Source organism: Bos mutus, chromosome X, assembly GCF_027580195.1.
Source record: "Bos mutus isolate GX-2022 chromosome X, NWIPB_WYAK_1.1, whole genome shotgun sequence".
In the NCBI taxonomy this organism is placed as follows: domain Eukaryota; kingdom Metazoa; phylum Chordata; class Mammalia; order Artiodactyla; family Bovidae; genus Bos; species Bos mutus.
In genome coordinates, this window is record NC_091646.1 from 50684963 (window position 1) to 50704130 (window position 19168).

The following is a 19168-nucleotide window of genomic DNA, read 5'->3' on the forward strand; positions in this document are numbered from 1 at the left end:
GTCCTCCCTCAGTCCAGAAACTAGTTGCTTTCACAGTACAATCTTGAAACTCTCTCAGACCCCTCCAGTGGGTCTGAGTGTCTGCCTGTTTTCTAATAATAGTGACATATCCCCAGTTTCAAACTAAGCTAAGGATATTTTGTTATATTAATTTTCTCAATATTAAAAAAAAAAAACCACTCCTCATTGGAGTCTTATCTTGAACATTACCCTCTACCCTCTATTCATTGAAGTTTTCTATAGACACAAGTAGGAACTCTGACCCACTGAAACTTGAAAATCAATGATAGTAAAACAAAGCCAAATAATGTTAGCTAGCCTTTCATTGTTTTATATTTTAAATTATTCACTTAAATTTCCTCCTTCTGCTGTCCTCTCATTCCCATTTCTTCCTCCCCAAATATGTACACATATCCACCAAATTCATATATTTTCTATTCATACAATAAATCAAACTTAAAATATTCAGGGGATTCTTCAGCCTTTAGCCTGTGTTCCATCTTTTAGTATTACAACACAAAGCCATTTCCGAACTAGTACCTATAGTTACTTCAGAGCCTAGAAGCGGTTCCCGAAGCTAGCTATCTGTCTATCAGAACTAGCTGGGGCACTTGTTTTAAATGCAGATTTCTAGGTCCCATGCCAGACCTTCTGAATCTAATCATATCCCAGATGCAGATGCTTACTATATCTGTAACAGATCAAGCCAAATCCATATCCTCCAGACAAGCAGATCCAAATATGATTATAGTAATTGGTTCAATCAATTGTATTAACAATGTAGTGCTACTTACCACACCATCACTCTTTGTGGCCAAGTCTGATTCAGGAGCTTTCATATGTATAATGCTAAGTTGCATCACTGATGTAAATGGTAACATGATTTCAAAATGGCTTTGAAACATTTAATTTATTTCACCTGACAACTTAAGCGTGTACCTTTGCCCAAAATTTATCTAGAAATGAAACACATTTTTAAAAAATTTTGTGATATAACTAGAACTTTTTTCTTCCTGATACAATAGTGCCTCCAAGCTTTGGATTTCTTGCACTCAAACCAAGTGATCCACAGAGACATAAAGAGTGACAATATTCTCCTTGGGATGGATGGCTCTGTCAAACTGAGTAGGTATTATGGTTCAGATGGCATGTGAGAGAGTGTCAGGGGATTTATGCTCTTTTACTGTCTATCTTGGAGAAGGCAATGGCACCCCACTCCAGTACTCTTGCCTGGAAAATCCCATGGACGGAAGAGCCTGGTAGGCTGCAGTCTATCGGGTCGCTCAGAGTCGGACACGACTGAGCAACTTCACTTTAACTTTTCACTTTCATGCATTGGAGAAGGAAATGGCAACCCACTCCAGTGTTCTTGCCTGGACAATCCCAGGGATGGGGGAGCCTGGTGGGCTGCCATCTCAGGGGTCACACAAGGTCGGACACGACTGAAGCGACTTAGCAGCAGCAGCAACTGTCTATCTTGAGAAGAAAAAGGCTCTTGAGAGTGAGGGTTTGAAGGCATTTAGAGGCCAGATTGAGGTGAAGCATTTTTTTCACATTGTATTCCTGTAGATTGTGACCAGATTTGGGGAGGGTTAATAGTTAAGAATATCTAAGTGGTTTCTATCTGCTGGATGACAAATACCTAAGCTGTAATACATAATTATATTATAATAGTCAAAAATAATACTAAAACATAATAAAATCTTAAGATTAAAAATAAAAAAAAAAAAAAAAAGAAAGAAAAGAAAAAGATTCTATAAGTTAGAGGGAACAGTATGAGGAGGGAACCAGGATTGAGGTCTAGTAAAAATGGTATCACGCAGTTACTTCAGACTAGTTTAAAATCTGGAGCAGCTGAGAGATCGGATAACAAAAGGATATGAGTGAGGCAGTTGCAGAAGCTCAGTGTCTAAAGGAAGGTACGGTCGTATCTGAAAGTGACCTCTCGTAAAAGAAAAATAAGTTGAGCTGATTTTAACTGACTTTTGTTCTCTGCAGCTGATTTTGGGTTCTGTGCCCAGATCACCCCTGAGCAAAGTAAACGAAGCACGATGGTGGGAACTCCCTATTGGATGGCACCTGAGGTAGTGACTCGAAAAGCCTATGGTCCGAAAGTTGATATCTGGTCTCTGGGAATTATGGCGATTGAAATGGTAGAAGGCGAACCCCCTTACCTTAACGAAAATCCACTCAGGGTAAGTAAAAAGAAAACTCAAGTCCTTTATCCCCAGGGAATGGAAAAAAGCCAAATGTCATTTCTTGTCTCCACTAAAAGTGGCCAGAATGGGCTCTTTAATGGGACAAGTGACATAGAAGCTCCAAATTGTAATTTTCAAAATTACTGTGAGTTATTTATTTTATGTTTCTCTTAAGATGTCTCAACAGCTTTTTCAAATGCTTTGATAACACTATTTCTAATGTCAGGGGTCTTTAAAATTCTGTAGCATAATTTTCTGCTGTCAAAAATATATATAACTTTTTTAAAAGCAAGATGTGGGAAGAAAACAGTATTTTTATCACATGCCACTTACTTTTAGCAAAGTAAATAAATGCATTTCCAGAACAGCTGAAATTTTTTAAATTAGATTTTCATTATCAGTAAAGATTTATTGAGCCACAGCAGCTTGGTGGGTATTGAATGGAACACAAGATAGACACAGTACCAGCCTGGCAAAATCACAAACTTAATTAGACTGTCAAGTTAAAAATGAATGGAAATTGTGTTGGGTAACTCAGTTTGCTACTGCAGAATCAGAGGTTAGATCCTTATGTGGTCTGGTTACTTCTGTAAGGAGAAAAGCTCCATTTTGGAGCCTAACGCCCATTCAGAGAAAGGCAAAGGAACATGAAAGAAATGGTTGCTCAGTGCAGAAGTGAGCCAGGAGCTGTTTTGTTGAATAAAATCTAAAGGTAAGTCAGAAGCTGTGTTTTATATATATAAAGGGCATCACACTATTAAGAAAAGGAAACATGTACCCATTCGAATTCTAGTCTCAAATTCTATGCAGAGTGCCAGTGCCAAAGGCATCTTGCATATTGTTGGCTTCCTTACCACTAAGAGTCTAAAATTGAATTTTACCATTAGTATGTAAAAATCATTTCCTGTACATGGTTAAGTGTTTACACGTTCAACTTATAAAATCCATATGAAAGCCAAATACATGTGGCTTTCTGTACATGTAAAGAAACTTACAGACTAATTATCTAGTTATTTTGAAATGGAGCAGTTTCTAATTGGGAGCTGCATTCCCTGTGAATGGAGAGGGGGACAGCCTCCCCTTTGCCCCTCCCTAATTCTTCTCTGCTAGTTGGCCTCTTGTCTTAGACCTAGCACTGAATATAAAATAACAGATAGGAGTGAATGCCCTAATGAATGCTATGGGCTATTGCTCTGGGCTCATGAAACAATCTGGAAGTGAGACCTGCACCGTGATTAGCTGCCTGCAGGGCTGAGTGGAAAAAGAGGAGCATTTTCCCACTGTTTGTGGATCAGTCCTCCATGAACTTAATCAAACCCACCCCTGACCTATGGATAATTACATGGGCTTGTCCTTATTGTCTAACCACCTTTGCCCTTTAAGAAGTAGCAGTGAAAGAACACACCAGGCCTCTTGTTTCCATGGATTTCCTCCTCTAAATCTTCAGAGTTTGGAGGCACTAAACAGATTATGGCTATTTTGCTTTCTGTCTTCTAATGAGTAATTTACAGCTTGCAAAATTTAAGGATTAAATAAATGCTCTGTAAAGCAGTTGGCCTCAGTAATGCATTTATTACCTTCTTCAGTTCCCCAAGTACAATTGATCGCTCTTCAGCAAGGCTGTTAATTGTTAGAAAGAAGGAAACAAGTTGTAATCTTTATGGGCATCTTCTAGCCTGGGATTAGAGCTAATAATTAACAGCTTGTCTCTTAGGATCCGAAGCCTTGTATCTAAATAAGTGCTTGTAGATTAACAAGCCACAGGTTCAGGAAGCCTACATTATGGCTATAACAAAAAGATTCGTCAGGAAGACCACCCTGTTGAATTCCACTGATAAGGATTTACTGTAACTATGCTCATTATTCTCCATGTGTGATCAACCTCCAGTGACTCAATCAAGTCCGTATGGAGGCAGCCCTCTATCTGTTTGCCAGGCGCCACAAGGACTTTTTAAGTTTTGATTTTGAATATGTTGTCCTCCTGTTCTCTTAAATAAAATCCAGTATCCCTGGCTATATGCCCTTATTTGGGATTTGAAAAATATAGTCACTGAAACACTGGAGAGGTTGGACAGAAAAACGCATACCATGACCTTGTTGGAAGCCTGTGTTTTCTTGAATTCTGGTGACCAGGGCGTGTGGAGAAATAGAAAATGGCAGAACTGGCTTAGCCCTTCTTTCTTTAACATCCTTCTGAGACTACCACCAGTCTACCACTTTAGCTTTGAAGATGAACAAAAGGAAGGAAGTGGAAGTGAGACAGAGTGGTAGAGTGAAGTCTAACATGTTAATATGAAAAACATTTGGCCTATGGAGTCAGGCAGATTTGGGTAAGTCCTGGTTCCACCACCTGCCAGCTCTGTGACCTTCAGCAGATGACCCAGAACCTCTATAAGCCCTGTTTCCTGTGTGTAATTGGGGACAATATCTGTCTTGCAGAGTTAGTATGAAATCTAAATGAAATCATGCATGTAAACACCTAGCACAGTGTCTAGCTCATTGTAAGGAGAGGGAGAAAGAGATTTATATATCAATAGAAAAGTGAGAAAGGAAACGGAACAGATGCTTAGAATACTTTTTACCCATTCATGAAGGGAGGTTGGATTCCCCACTTCCCTTCCACAGTAGCATCCCCTTGAAGAGTGGAAGGTCCTACACGGTTCAGTATAAATTACCATGAACAGGTTACACTGAGCAGCAGAGGTTAAAGTTGGAATCTGGGACTATACATTCGAAGGCTGTTGGCATTTTGCTGTGGCTTTTGTGTGTGTGTCTGTTGTGTCAGTTGGAACTGAGCAAGCCTTCTTGGAATATTGCCTGTTAACATATCACCGATGCAAGGAATTAGCTACGTTCCCCCCCTAGTTTTAAAGTAGTTGGGATTTTTTTTTAAGTAAATTGCTCTGTACTAATTGACCTAATTTGCTCATAAAATGCCTTTTAAAGGTTAAAGAGTTGTTAACTGTGCCAATGTTATAAGGTTGGTACTCTTTCAGAGACAGAGAGGAGACAAGTTCCTCACTGCCTGAAGTTTGTGCACTCAACGTAATTGGCCTTGAATGTGTTGTTCTGTGACCCACAACCATTTTTGGTGCAGCCTCCAATAATAAAGTGCCTTGTTCTTTCTGTTCACCAAAGTGACTGAAGTCAAATTCAAACTTTCTCTGTGGATGTGCAAATCAAACGTTGGTATACTGCTCCTCTCCCCAACTTGTGTGTTCGTTTGAAGATATCTTTTTATAAACCTATGATTATAATGACCTGATTCTAAATAAGGAGGCACAATCATTTCCATAAAACAAATCTTTGGTTTGTTGTTGTTGTTGTTGTTTTCCTCAGCACTAAGAGAGTGCCTCTTTATTAACTTGGCATTCCACATAATGGGGCTGTTCTTGTCAATGGGTTTTGAGGGATTTTGGTGTTTGTGAAACATCTCAGTGATATCCAGTGGAGGATCCTACTGGACCCTGTGGGTGGAGCCCCTTTTCTGTGTAACTTTCCAGACCTTTATCCTAGTTGAGATGAACTTTAAGTGTTCTCTTTCTACCCTTCCTTTAAGCATCTGTGAAGCCATATCAAACACTGGATCTTTGGAAGACAATTATCAGTATCAAGAAGAGATATCTGAAGGCTAAAAACAGTGTTTAAGAGAGTATGGGACCCACCTATCTTATACCAGTGGTTCTCCTCCTTGGTTGTACATTGGAATCCCTGTGAAGCTTCAAGAATTGATAAGGTCAGGTTTCTACACCAAGGACTAGAACAAATATCAATACAAAGCTCTGTGGCTAGCCCTTTGTAGAACCCTGTCTAAACTGAAAAAACCATTCTTTATCAGCCCTCTTTGAGCCTGGTTGTTCAACCAGAAAAGAGCATGCTCTCATTCTGGCCACATTTCTCCTTTTCATCTAAAAAGGACATCATGAATCACTTTGTCAAAATCCTGGCACATTCTGGCATTCTTTGATTTACTGTTTCCAGCCACGCTATCAAAAAAGAAATGACATTAGTTCAGCACATACCTCCTTGCTATGCCATTTTCTTTTTCAATTTTGCTTCTGCTGCAAATGCAGTCCATCATTACCACCTGCTAGCTGTTGTGTACATCGCACGTATTGATGATAATAAAGCCATCAGTCTAATTGCTCATAATTAGCAGCGTATAACCTGTATGGTCAGAGAGAAGGGTGGGAAGAAGTACCAACTGAGACCTGTTGTCTACAGGAAGAGGCTCCCTACTCCCCCATCCCCACACTTGAAACACTGCACAAGTGTTAGTTTCTTCTTTTTTACTATAGAACTAGGGAAATTGTGGTTAGCTTGTATGCCTAGAGAAGAGAATTAAGCAGAATAGAATCTCTAGCACTAAAAAGCAGCAATTTAGGGCCAAAGTGCTTTGAGCGCCCTCCAACCACTGGAACCTGTGTTGTGGACTGGAATGTCTGGGTTTGATGGAATTAAAGTCAAATATAAACTTTCTGAGTGCCAGAGAAGCAAGCGTACTTTGCTAGCACTCTGTCAATATTGTTTTGAATGTATTTCAGGAAGAGCTGGAGCAAGGTTTATTGATGGTTTGTTGACACTCCGCCTACTTTGAGGGCAAACCTATGCCTAAAAGGAGGGGCGAGTTGGGATAACAGCAACTAAAATAATTATGATGAAAAAGTAACAGAGTCTCTTTTTAATCAGAAAAATATTGCCTGTCAAAAGATAGATAGCTCTTAAGACTCATTGGTTGTCAGGAATTTAGCATAGGAAAATGGGACCTAGCCATAGGAAAGCTGCAAGTCTCATTTAGATTGTAATTCAGAAGCAGACAGTTCAAACCAGTGATTTATGATCCAGAAGACAGCCAAAGGAGAAACTGATTCCACAGCAAACAAAAGTCTGAGAATCTGACTAGGTGAAGATGAGGCAAAGAGAGATTATAAACGTGGTAACCAGGGACCTACTGTTGGCCAAGACTGATATTCCTTTATCATGTGAATTGAAGAGTAAATTCTGTTCCCAGGTCTACCCATCAGGAGCCCCATGATCTTGCATAGATTACTTCTTGCTGGGCCTCATTTTGTTTTGCTTCAAACAAGTGGAATTTCACAAGATTATTAGTTACCCGTGAACTCTGTGAATTCCATGGGCTCCTAGAATTCCATGGAGGTCCTTGGGGCCCAATGGGGAGGTCATGTGGTTCTCAAGTCCACCAAAATAGTTCCCTCATTAACTTGTTTTCTATATCAGGCTTCCACATGAGATTTAGTTAAATAAAGTGGGAAACTCATGGGTCTCTGTCTCTGATTCTGTTTTCCTAGGCTGTAGATACATGCTACAGCCTCCCATGAGTGCCAGGACAGCCTGGGTTTGAGTATGCACTGTCTGTAGAAGGGCTTCCAGAGTTATGATCTTCAGACAGCTTGAGTGGAGGGACTTCCCTGGTGGTCCAGCGTTTAAGACTTCACGCTTCCAATGCAACGAGTGTGGGTTTGATCCTGTGTTGGGGAACTAAGATCCCACTTGATGAGTGGCACAGCCAAAAAAGAAAGAAAAAAACAAAGAAAGCTGTTTGGAGACATCTCTCTGATTATCTCCTGACTAAGTCTGTATTCCATAGAGTGAAAAGAACCCCATTTCCCTACCAAGAAAGACACTCGATCGTGATGCAAATGAAACATGCTGCATGTGGGGCTGGGTAAGAAGCCAGGGAAGAACACAACAGTGATAAAGCTGTTTCAGGGACCCATTTTCTACCCTGGGTTTTACTGAAAAAATGTGCATGTTATTGTGTACAGAGCTATTCACCTGATGAACTGCATATAAAACAGAAGTTGAAGCCAGTTTACGTAAGCAGTAATGCATGTTTCACAGATCATATCACAGTCCAGCTGGTTTTTGATGCTAACATGGAAATTTGGAAAAGCCATAAAGAATCAGGGACTTAGTACCTTCCTGCTGCAGTGTTCTGAAATGAGACAGGAATAAACATATAATGGTAAACAGTACTTTGAAACTAGAAACTAGGTGTGGGTTGAAGAGAAAATGGGAGATGAGGAAGTCAACAGACCACATGTTAGATGATGTTTTGAGAAGTTTTATGGGAGAAGGACCAAAGAAATGGGGAGATAGCAGAATGGATCCTAGGATCAGGTTCCCTTGACCTCCCTGAGTTGTGGAGCCTTTATCTTCATCTCTCTTCCTCGTCACTCCACCAGCCACCTTCTCTCCCCAGGTCCCTTGGCCCTAGTCCCTGCCCTGTGTTCTGCTACCTCTGTTTCTTACAGCTTTTCTCCTCCACCTCCTGCCCTATTTTGCTTTCCTGCTTTTCTATCTCTGTGCCTATCCCTCCTCTACTTCCAAACCCCTTGTGGTTCTCAAGCTTGGGTGCTTCCTGGGCTGTCCAGGGTGGCTCCTTGAGCACACATAGCCTGCTCCACATTTCTTGACGAACACTATTAATCCTGAGAGATTAAAATGAGCATGGTCTTTATTTTATGGCAATGGCCAGTTTTTTATGCTTGAAAGGAGCACTCTAAAGGTAGTTCAACACCTAATCTGTCGGTGGTACCTAATTACCTTTTACAATCAACCAATAAGGGAATAGATCTGTAATAGGTCAATTTTTAATGACTTTTTAAGGATTAAACAATAACAGCAGAGCCCCCCACCATGTATAATTTAGTGACAGATGAGACCTACTATACAAGACAAGTCAGGAACTAAATTTAGAGCACAGTGCTTATTCAGTTATCACACTGAACTGTTGGGTTGAATAAGTCAAAATAGGGAATACAACATTAGTTATAATATAACAACTTTTTTGTAGATTTGGCCCCATTTACTCTTGTCTTAGAAATGTCAGAGCCTTTAATGAAATCCATATACACATCAGAGGCAGTAATACACTCTGGCCTTTAACTTCTGAAATCCCAGGTCAAAAGTAATCTCTAAGTCATAAGGTGTCAAGTCACTTGTTGCCAAATCTCTCCCATAAAACACTCAAAGATAGTTGAAAGGAATTGGGACATAAGTAGGTTATAGGCAACAACCAGAAGACACACTGCTTATAAACAGTCAACATTATATACAGATACTGGCGAATAAAATAGGAAACCTAACTGGACCTTTTGTTCCCCATTTCCAAGTTTAATTGTAAAACGATTGACCTCAAAAGGGTCCGTTTCCTTTGTTAAAGGTAAAGGTGGAGTTACACATGCTCAGTGTGTCTCATCTCTTTTTTTTTTTTTTAGTTGAAGTTTCAATATCAGACTCTCAGAAATTAATAGAATGAATGTACAGAGAAGTAGAAGAATATAGTAGACCCGAAAAGCACTATGAACCAATTTGACATAATTAAGATTTATACAATTTTCACCCAACAGTAGGATACAAATTCTATTTGAGTTCCCATAGACTATAAACTAGGAGATTGTGAAACATATCCAGGGACATAAGACCATGGCTTCTTAGATATAGCCCTCATTTAAAAATGGAAATTTAATTTACAAATACATGGGAGTTTTTAAAGTATCTTTGATATTAATTTCTCATTTTGATATTATTTTCTCATTTAAATGCTTTCTTCTCTGGAGTCACCCTCCATGATTTTTCAGTCTTCTAACTTTATTGAGGTTTTCAATAGCTAAGTCACAGAGCTCTCTTGGTAAATGTCACACTGCATTTGAAAATATGTGGGTTATTTTCAAATCTTTTGATATTGGTCGCTAACATAATTCCACAGTAATAAGAGAACAGACTCTGTATGATCTCAATGCCTTTAGACCATGAAATTTCTGTACCTGGTCTTACGTCAGTGTGTCTCATCTCTTGAAGAGTCCTCGTCTGCCTCTGCTTACGAAAACCACTATCACAGAGGGTGGGAACACTGTGAGGTGGTGCCGTGAAGTGGTCAGGCGTATGGACTCTGGGCTCCCACTTCCTGGATTCAGATACTGACCCTCATTGCTAATTGTGTAATGTTGGGCAAGTTATTATGTTAACCCTACCGCCCTCAGTTTCTTCATCTGTCAATTGGTCATAATTGAGTATAACTCAGGGGATTGTTGTATGAATCATGTGAGCTAATAGTAATCATTCAGTAAATGCTAACTAATAATATTTCCCATGAAACAATCTTTATACAGATATTAAGATATAGATGAATAGCCCTCTTGGTCTTATTGTTACATTGTTTGTTAAACAGATTTTTATGGGCTAGTCTGGGAGCCTGTTCACCATGTATAACACCATTTCCATGGGAAAATGTATTTTGAGTTCTAAATATTCAACTTAGAAAGAAATGTTCCACCACTCTCCTCTTTGTAAAGTGAGTCTTTATATCAGTGCTGGGGCCTCTCAGGGTTGCTAACACATTTCCATATGAGTCTCCTGGTTTGTTTCTAACCTAAACTTTACAAACTGTTAAAATGAACTGAAGTCACAAACTGAAGCCTTTTAATTAAATGGTTAGTCCAGTTGCAAAACTGCCTTAATGAAAATGTATTGGGTACCTATGCATTGTTTGGGGACCTCTTTGGAGAAATGTGGTAACTTCTAAGATGACTGCTTTGATCTTTTTTTAACTGAAGAAATTGCCAGTAAGGTAAATTGAATTATTCCTCTAACTGGGTAAAGTCATGCTATCTAAGTACTTAGGTAAATTTAGTTGCACATCAGGATCTGTAGAAAACTGCAACATTTGTTTGTTATTGACAAGGGATGTAAAGTTATTAAGAATTCCAGAACACCAGAAACTTCTAGGTAATATGTATATCACAATGAAGAAAGGCAGTATTTTTTGGCCAAAGGTTGTCTGCCTAATATTATAAATAAGGTCAGTAGGTCATGGGGGCTATATCGTCTCACCTTAGGAATAAAACAGACCTTGTTAAATAATGTAGCAGAAGAAAAATTAAGAGCTCTTTCTCTCTTCAAGATCAGTCAGAGAAGACTAAGTTTCTGTGTTTCCAGTTCCAGAGAGAATTAATTGTCTTCACTTGCTCTCTGGGTTTGCCCACAACAAATTACCATGTTGTGGTAATCTCCAGTTTTCCCTCCCTTTCATGGTATCTCCTTACCTACATTGCTCATGGCACTCTCTTCCTTCTCCCACACCGAAGAGTTGGGTAGTCAGAAGTTCCCGCATTTCAGGCCTATTCAACTCAGAAAGGGTGTCATTCTCTATGTATCTTCTTGTATGTTTACTCATTCACTTTAGCTTCTGAGCTTTAATACTTCGTATAGCAAAGTCTGTCATATTCCCATCTCAGTGAGATTTATTTATACCTTTTGGTTTTCATTTCATTTAGCAACAAAAACATTTATTGATCACCTGTTTTGAGCCACTATCCACAAAATCCAGAGATGCTTGTAACACAATTCCTACCTTCACAGTCTAGGGAGACAGACCTGTGAACAAATAACAGGTATTCACCCTACAACATGAAAACAAAGGGGTATAGTAGCTCAAAGGAGGAGAGGGCTAACCCTGTCTCCATGGTGACTGCCACCCCAGTTTGCTTGGCACTGAGAGACATAGAACCTTCAGTAGTAAAACTCAGGACAGTCCCTGGAAAACCAAGGTGGTTGTTCACCATATCCATCTGGGAGAGATTGAGAAGACTTTACAAAGGAAGTGCCATTTGAAATAGAAATTAAAAGGCAAGTAGAAGTTCACCAGGCACTGAAGGGAATAGCATTTGAGGCAGATATGAAAGAGCATTTCTTATTATAGGAATGAAGAACTAATTGGCATGAATAGTATGTGAGCTTTGGCTAATATGTGTATGTATGTGAAAGTGGGGGAAGCAGGGCTCTCAGATGAGAACAGAGGAGGACTAGAAAGGGAGGCAGAGGCCAAATCATGGAGGACCATCTATGCCATGCAAAGAAATCTTTATTATGTCCAGTGTTTTCAAACAGCTATAGTGATCCCTTGGTTCAAATTAAACCTTGCTTGGAAGCATAGTGAAAGTGAAAGTCGCTCAGTCGCATCCGACTCTTTGCAACTCCATGACTATACAGTCCATGGAACTCTCCAGGCCAGAATACTGGAGTGGGTAGCCTTTCCCTTCTCCAGGGGATCTTCCCAACCCAGGGATCAAACCCAGGTCTCCTGCATTGCAGGCAGATTCTTTACCAGCTGAGCCACAAGGGAAGCCCTTGTGAGTGAAATAAGTCTAGTCTAATTATTGAGCCAGGCTTCCCAGGTGGCTCAGGGGTAAAGAATCCACTGCCAATCAGGAGACGTGGGTTCGATCCCTGAGTCGGGAAGATCCTCTGGAGAAGGAAATGGCAACCCACTCCAGTATTCTTGCCTCTTGCCTGGGAAATCCCATGGATAGAGGAGCCTGGTGGGCTACAGTCCATGGGGTTGCAAAGAGACAGACAGGACTTAGTGACTAAACAACAGCAATTTCTGAGCCAGCCCATTTTCTTTTGAGCTTTCAACTAACTTAGATAAAAACCAGAATGTGGTCACTTGTGCCTAGTTTGATTTTCTTCAATCTTTCTTCAGCTAAGATTTGACTTTGCGAGGAAAATGCTTTTTGCTGTAATTGTTGTATTGCCCACAACTGCTTTTGTCTCTCATTAGCAGGGCAGTGAGTAGCAGTTTTATTTTTTACAAAGATAGGGCCCAGCTTACACGCAAGTTCTTTTTAAAGTTAATTATTTGGAACTGAGTGCATTTTCCCATAGAAGCAGCATTATGCCTAGTGAGTAAGTTCTCAGGCCAGTCCACAAAGGCTAGTTCCGCCGTAATATAACTGAAAGTGTGGATTTCTGCAATGGAAATTAGTTGGAAATATGTACTGTTGCAATTAAAATGAAAACAATAGCTGAAAAAGAAATTGTCTGGGTTTTTGTTTCCCTCAAGGGGTGGTACTGCATGAAAAGCAGGTTTAATCCTAGGAGGACAAAGAAAAATAGCTGAGGATTTTTGTGTAAACAGAATGGCACAGCTTTTTAGATTTTATTTTTTAAATAATGTTTTGGAGGATTTTTTTAAAATAAAGCAGTCACATTCATTGTAGAAAATTTGGAAAATTGAAAAAATGTTTTCAAAGATTACATCATTAATAATCCTGCCACCCAGGAGGAACCATTGTTCACATGTTGGAGTGTTTCCTATCGATCTTTTTCTTCGTACATGAATTGAAGAGAGGTGAGAAAGACTTTAGTAGAGATGTATATATATACTTGTGAAAAGCAGTTTTATTTGGAGTAGAATGTATTGAGCTAAGAAAGGTGAGACGAAAAGTGAGAAAATGAACCAGTATGGCATGTACACAGACTTAGGGAGAGTGGAAAGGGAGAAAAGAGATGTGTTTGTTTAGTATTGGGTTTGGCTACAGAACAGAAAAAAAGCAAGCAAAGGATGCAGAGGTTGGCAGAAATTGTGACCAGCTGAAATAAGAGAGTTTTAGGAGGAGGCAGCAAATGTCATTTGCAGGAACAATTTTCTTTTAGTAACAGAACAAAGATGGCTTGTGAGGACAGGTGCTCCGAGCATTAATCATTAAACCCATTGCTTAATGGGGTGGAATAAACCAGTTCTCAAAGTGTGGTCCTAAAACCAGCAGTTTCAGCATCAACAGGATACTTGTTAGAATGCTAATTCTCAGACCCCTCTCCAGATTGATCTGTTTTTAACAAGCCCCTCTAGGTGATTCCAATACATGCTATAGGTTGATAGCCACTGGATGAAATGGTCCTTCCTAACCCTTTCTAAAGTACATCTGTGGAGGTCTCTGGAATGGAGGAGAGATGTTCTCACCAGCTGATGAAAACAGGACTGGGAAAAGACTTTAATAGAAATGTTTTTGGCAATAATATTCAGAGCCATGGTGGGAAAAGGGGATGATAATTTGCTACAAAGTCCAAGCCAGTTCAAGAGGGAGCGTGTCTTCATAATAGTTAGGAGTCTGGTTGCATAGGCAGGCATAACCTTGGTGGTAATACCTGCAGGAAAACTCCTGTGTATCCTTCAAGACCCTGATCAAATGTCAAGCTCCTCTGTGAAGTGTTCTCTGAGCTATGGTGTCAATGGCTTCATCCTTGTATTGACTTGGCACTTGCAACGTTCATCTGATTGGCTCTTATCTCACTGTATGGTGGGTATATATAAGTCTCTCTTCTTCACTAAACTGTATGACCTTTGAAAGTAGGACATTATTCATCTTTGAATCTCCAGTGTCTAATATGATTCTTGATACATACTTAATACTCTAGAATAATTTGCTTAGAGGAGGCATGAGGAATGGCCAGCTTTTTATGGCTGTCAGGAGCTCAGAAGCCTTTGAAAGATGAGTTTACTTTTGTGAATTAACCATGGTCTTGAATCCAGCTCTGTGCCTTGAAAGTTATGGCCCTTGATTCTGTCAGCACACCATGAGTTGATCTCTCTCAGTGACCTCAACTAAGATCTCAGAGATATATTAGCAACTTAATATGTTACAGTAGGCTTCCCTAGTAGCTCAGGCAGTAAAGAATCTGCCTCCAATGCTGGAGATGTGGGTTGGATCCCTAGGTCAGAAAGATTCCCCTGGAGAAGGAAATGGCAACATGGACAGAGGAGAATGGCTGGCTACAGTCCATGGTGTCGCAAAGAGTCAGACATGACTGAATGACTCTCTCTCCAAAACACACACACATACAACTTACAGTAGGATACAGGATTACTAATGTCAGCTTTTCTTATGTTTTCTATTATAGCTAGACTTTCATGGGAAACCTAATTAAAATCTATAGGGGTACATCTGCCACAGGACAAAAGTATTGGATTGGTCAAAAAGTTTGTTAAGATGTTATGGAAAAAATCCGAACAAGCTTTTTGGCCAACACAATACTTCCATCTTTGGGACCCATGGGTTACTTCTCATCTCATCCAGGCACTGCCATCTTCTGATTGCTTTTACTTCTCTGATTCCATAATGTAGCCTGTTCATACCTGTGCTGTACTATTCGCTTCAATCATGTCCGACTGTTTGTGACCTCATGGACAGTAGCCCACCAGGCTCCTCTGTCCATGGGATTTCCCAGGCAAGAATACTGGAGTGGGTTGCCATTTCTGCCTCCAGGGGATCTTCCTGATCCAGAGATAGAACTCGAGTCTCCTGTGTCTCCTGCATTCCAAGCAGATTCTTTACCCACCAAGCCATCTGGGAAGCCCCTGTTCATCCCTGGTCTACTCACACATATTCTCCAATCAAGATAAACAGTTAGTAAATTACAATCACCTTTGCAACTGTGCCTTCCAGAGGTTATACTTATATCAGTGTGTTCAGATGTGTGTGTGTTTCCCTAACTCTGTGGTCACAGATTCCCAGGCAGTCCCTTGGTTTCATTACCTAGGTGGTTAATGACACATTCATTTTATATGGATTTTTACTGGCTTCCCTGGTGGCTCAGATGGTAAAGAATCTGCCTGCAATGCAGGAGACCCAGGTTTGATCCCTGGGTCAGGATGATCCCCTGGAGAAGGAAATAGCAACCCACTCCAGTATTCTTGCCTGGAGAATCCCATGGACAGAAGAGCCTGATGGGCTACAGTCCATGGGGTAGCAAAAGAATCAGACACGACTGAGAGACTAACACGTTCACTTTACTGGCTTAGCTTTCAGAGGACAGCCTTATAACCTTATTTCCAAACTTTTGAGGGTGGGGCACCTCACTGTCCTTCAGTTACTGCCAAGAGTAATCATTTCTCAATGTTACAGAAACTTTGCAGTGTATGCCAATGTCATTCTCTAAAATGGAGATTTTAAGACCCAAGGTAAAAATCAGAAACTGGATATGTGTCTTCTGTGTCAACTCACGATCCTAATATGTATGTGCTGAATAGATTTTTCTGATATTTTTCTGCAGGCATTATATCTGATAGCCACTAATGGAACCCCAGAGCTGCAGAATCCTGAGAGACTGTCTGCTGTATTCCGTGACTTTTTAAATCGCTGTCTTGAGATGGATGTGGATAGGCGAGGATCCGCCAAGGAGCTTTTGCAGGTGAAAATTAAATAGGACAGTTACAAACAGAGAGTCATTATATTGAGCTTTTCCACCTCGATGTGTGACAATCAGAGAACTCTGTTGAGAGATGCCTAGTTCGAGTTAGGCGCTAACCATTTGATTTGAGATCACAGGCACAGAAATATAGGCAGGCATCTAATATGTAATGGATTGGCGTGTGGCCTTTCTTCTGAGAAGTTGGCAGTTTAAACTAGAACTCTCTTTTGTTCTTCCTGGAGTCTTATTTTGCAAGGGGAAAAAACAATGTGAACCTCTGGTGTTGCTGTTTTGTTCTAAACTTTGCTTGTGCCCCTGGATGTTGTACACAGGTGCTCTTGGCCGGAGGTAATTCTCTACATAACTATGCAATTATTTCCATGGCATTTGCTACTCTAATGCTTTACTGGTCAAAGCCCCTTTGCTTGTGATGCCAAATGGCAGGCACCTGCTTGCCTGGGTGAGTACCATCCAGTGGTGAGTGCCTCTGTAACCATTTGTCCTTTTCATGGCTCTCAGGGATTCGTATATATGATGATAATTAGTACCTACTTGATAGCAAAATTTTTACACATATTATCTCATTAATTCTTACAACACTCTAAGATAGGTGTTATTAATCCTTGTTATGGATGTAGAAATTAAAGCTCACACAAGTATTGAATGGCAGAACTTGAATTTGAGCCCTGGATTGTCTTTCTTCCACACAAACCAATTTAGAAGGGAAAAAAGCATTTATATTGATAAAGCAATGCATGCCCAGGATCACTGCTGGGGATGGTCCTTCAGGGAAGAAAATAAAGATCTGTAATAGCCAAGCCAAGAAAAGTGACTACTTGTCCCTCCTGACTTTGAACACATAATCCAGTTAAATAAAAGGCATAATATTTGGTCATGCAGAGTGTGATTAACGATAGACTCAGTCTGTTCTCGGCCAAACAACAAAAAGTTCATATTGCTTCTGAACTTCTTCCAGAGACAGAGAGCCACACTCAGGCGAAAATACCCTACCCCAACCTAAGTTATACCTGGGATAAACCAATTTGGAGGAACTGGGAAAGCTATACCTTCTCTTTTCTGCTATCTGTGAGCATTTCACAGGCTGTCATGAGGCCTGAAAATGTCCTATCTGAAATAGCCCTTTATTAGTCCTCCCATTATTCCAGCCTCAAATTATAGATGAAAAACTGGAACTTTTGAGTACATCATTTCCATGCGTGTACGCCTCTCACCACCCCACATACACATCCTGTACACATTCCTATCATGTCTTCTTCAAGGATGAGTGAAAATACAGTTTCACTTAAGGTAGCTATACAGTTATATATATATATAATTAAATCAATTATCTAGTTAATTCCTTACTCAACAATACTTTTATCTGAACCAGTCAGATTACTGATGCAAAATGATGTTTTGAGAAGATTGAAGAGTGTGTTTGTTGAATCTTTTGATTTTATACATGTAAGCTATGATCTGCATATTACCTTAAGTCCATATAACTCCATTCTCTGCCTCTAGTCCATTTTAGAGGTTGGAAAACAGACTTACATGACATTCACACCACTGGAAGACTTGAGAAAAGGCACAAATAAATGAATTTTTATGGAGCAACTTCTGTTTGCAAGGCTTAAGTGCACTGGGTGATACAAATCTCTTAAAGGCATGATTCCTACTCTTTAGAAGTTCAGTCTCCTTGGGAATATGAAAAAACAAGATTGTTCAGAGACTCAGTGGAACCAAGTGGCCATTCAAACAGTGAATGTCATAACTGATTAGAGATATGCATCTCTGGCCTATGGCATTCGTAAGATGTCTGTGAAAGGGAAGGAGTTTGGCTGGGCCTTGAAAGACAGATCAGTCTTAGATAGTTTAAGGGGAAAAGGGGAAGGAATTTCAGATAGGAGGATTATCACCTGATCAAAGGCATGTAGGCAAGGTTCAAAGGAACAGAAAATAGACAGTGTGGCTGAAGTAGAGTTCAAGTCAGGACAGCTGCAGGTGGCAGGACTGTAGAGAGCCTTAAACACCAGGCTAAAGCATAGGGGCTGTAGGAAATGGGGAAATAGTGAAGCCATCTGAGGGACACACATGATGAAAGCTTTGTTCAGGAAGATGAAACTGATGGTCTGCAATAAGAATTAGCAACAGAAACAAGTGGAGGAAGGAATATGGGGGGGAGGTTATTGTTATAAATCAGGATTAAGTTGATTAGGCCTAGGCAAAGCAAGAGATCATTGTAAAAGGCATTGAAGAGGCAGCATTTGGTAACTGGTTGCATGTAAAACATAAGAACACAAAAGTGACTTCAGAATAACAAACCAGTGGTAACATTAAGCAAAAGCAGAAGTGATAGAGGATAATAATACACTGGCTAACATTGATTGGCCTTGATATAGTTTACAAGAAACTGTCGCTTACCTCATTTAACCACTGTGATAAGCAGAGGATTGGATTGAACCTAGGTATTCTGACTCCAAAGCCCCTATAGCTTACATCACATAAGAGTACCCTCTTTGAGAAACTTCAAAGTATAAAAAACTATATTTTTTTCTTGAATTAATTTTATTTTATTTTTATTTATTTTAAAAAATTTTTATTTTTTACTTTACAATATTGTATTGGTTCTGCCACACATCATTTTTAAAAATCATTTATTTTTAATTGAAAGATATGCTTTACAATACTTCTGCCATACGTCAACCTGACTAAATGTACATTTTTCAATGTGGAGTTCAAGGTGGCAGGAGGACATTCAAAAGGAAATAAACAACAGGCAATTAGAGAAATAGGACCAAAATTCAGGAAAGAGATCAGGTCACAAAATGGATATTTGGGAGTCATCTCCATAAGGCTGTTAAGAGCTTGGTTGGAACCATGAAAAGGAATGAACTCTCCAAGGAATTAAATTAGAAAAAGAAGATGATGAGAGTCAAGTTATGGGAGGTGGAAAGAGGATGTGAAACCAGGAAGAA

General features: G+C 39.9%; 1 protein-coding gene across 1 annotated transcript in view; it reads left to right on the plus strand.

The window, feature by feature from the left end:
• The window catches only part of PAK3 (p21 (RAC1) activated kinase 3), a 130079-nt gene that overhangs the window by 103494 nt on the left and 7417 nt on the right, over nt 1–19168 (plus strand). The window contains exons 15-17 of the mRNA XM_070365521.1: nt 1026–1125; nt 1999–2195; nt 16056–16193. Coding sequence (XP_070221622.1) covers nt 1026–1125; nt 1999–2195; nt 16056–16193 — 435 coding nt within the window. The remainder of the gene's footprint in view (nt 1–1025; nt 1126–1998; nt 2196–16055; nt 16194–19168) is intronic.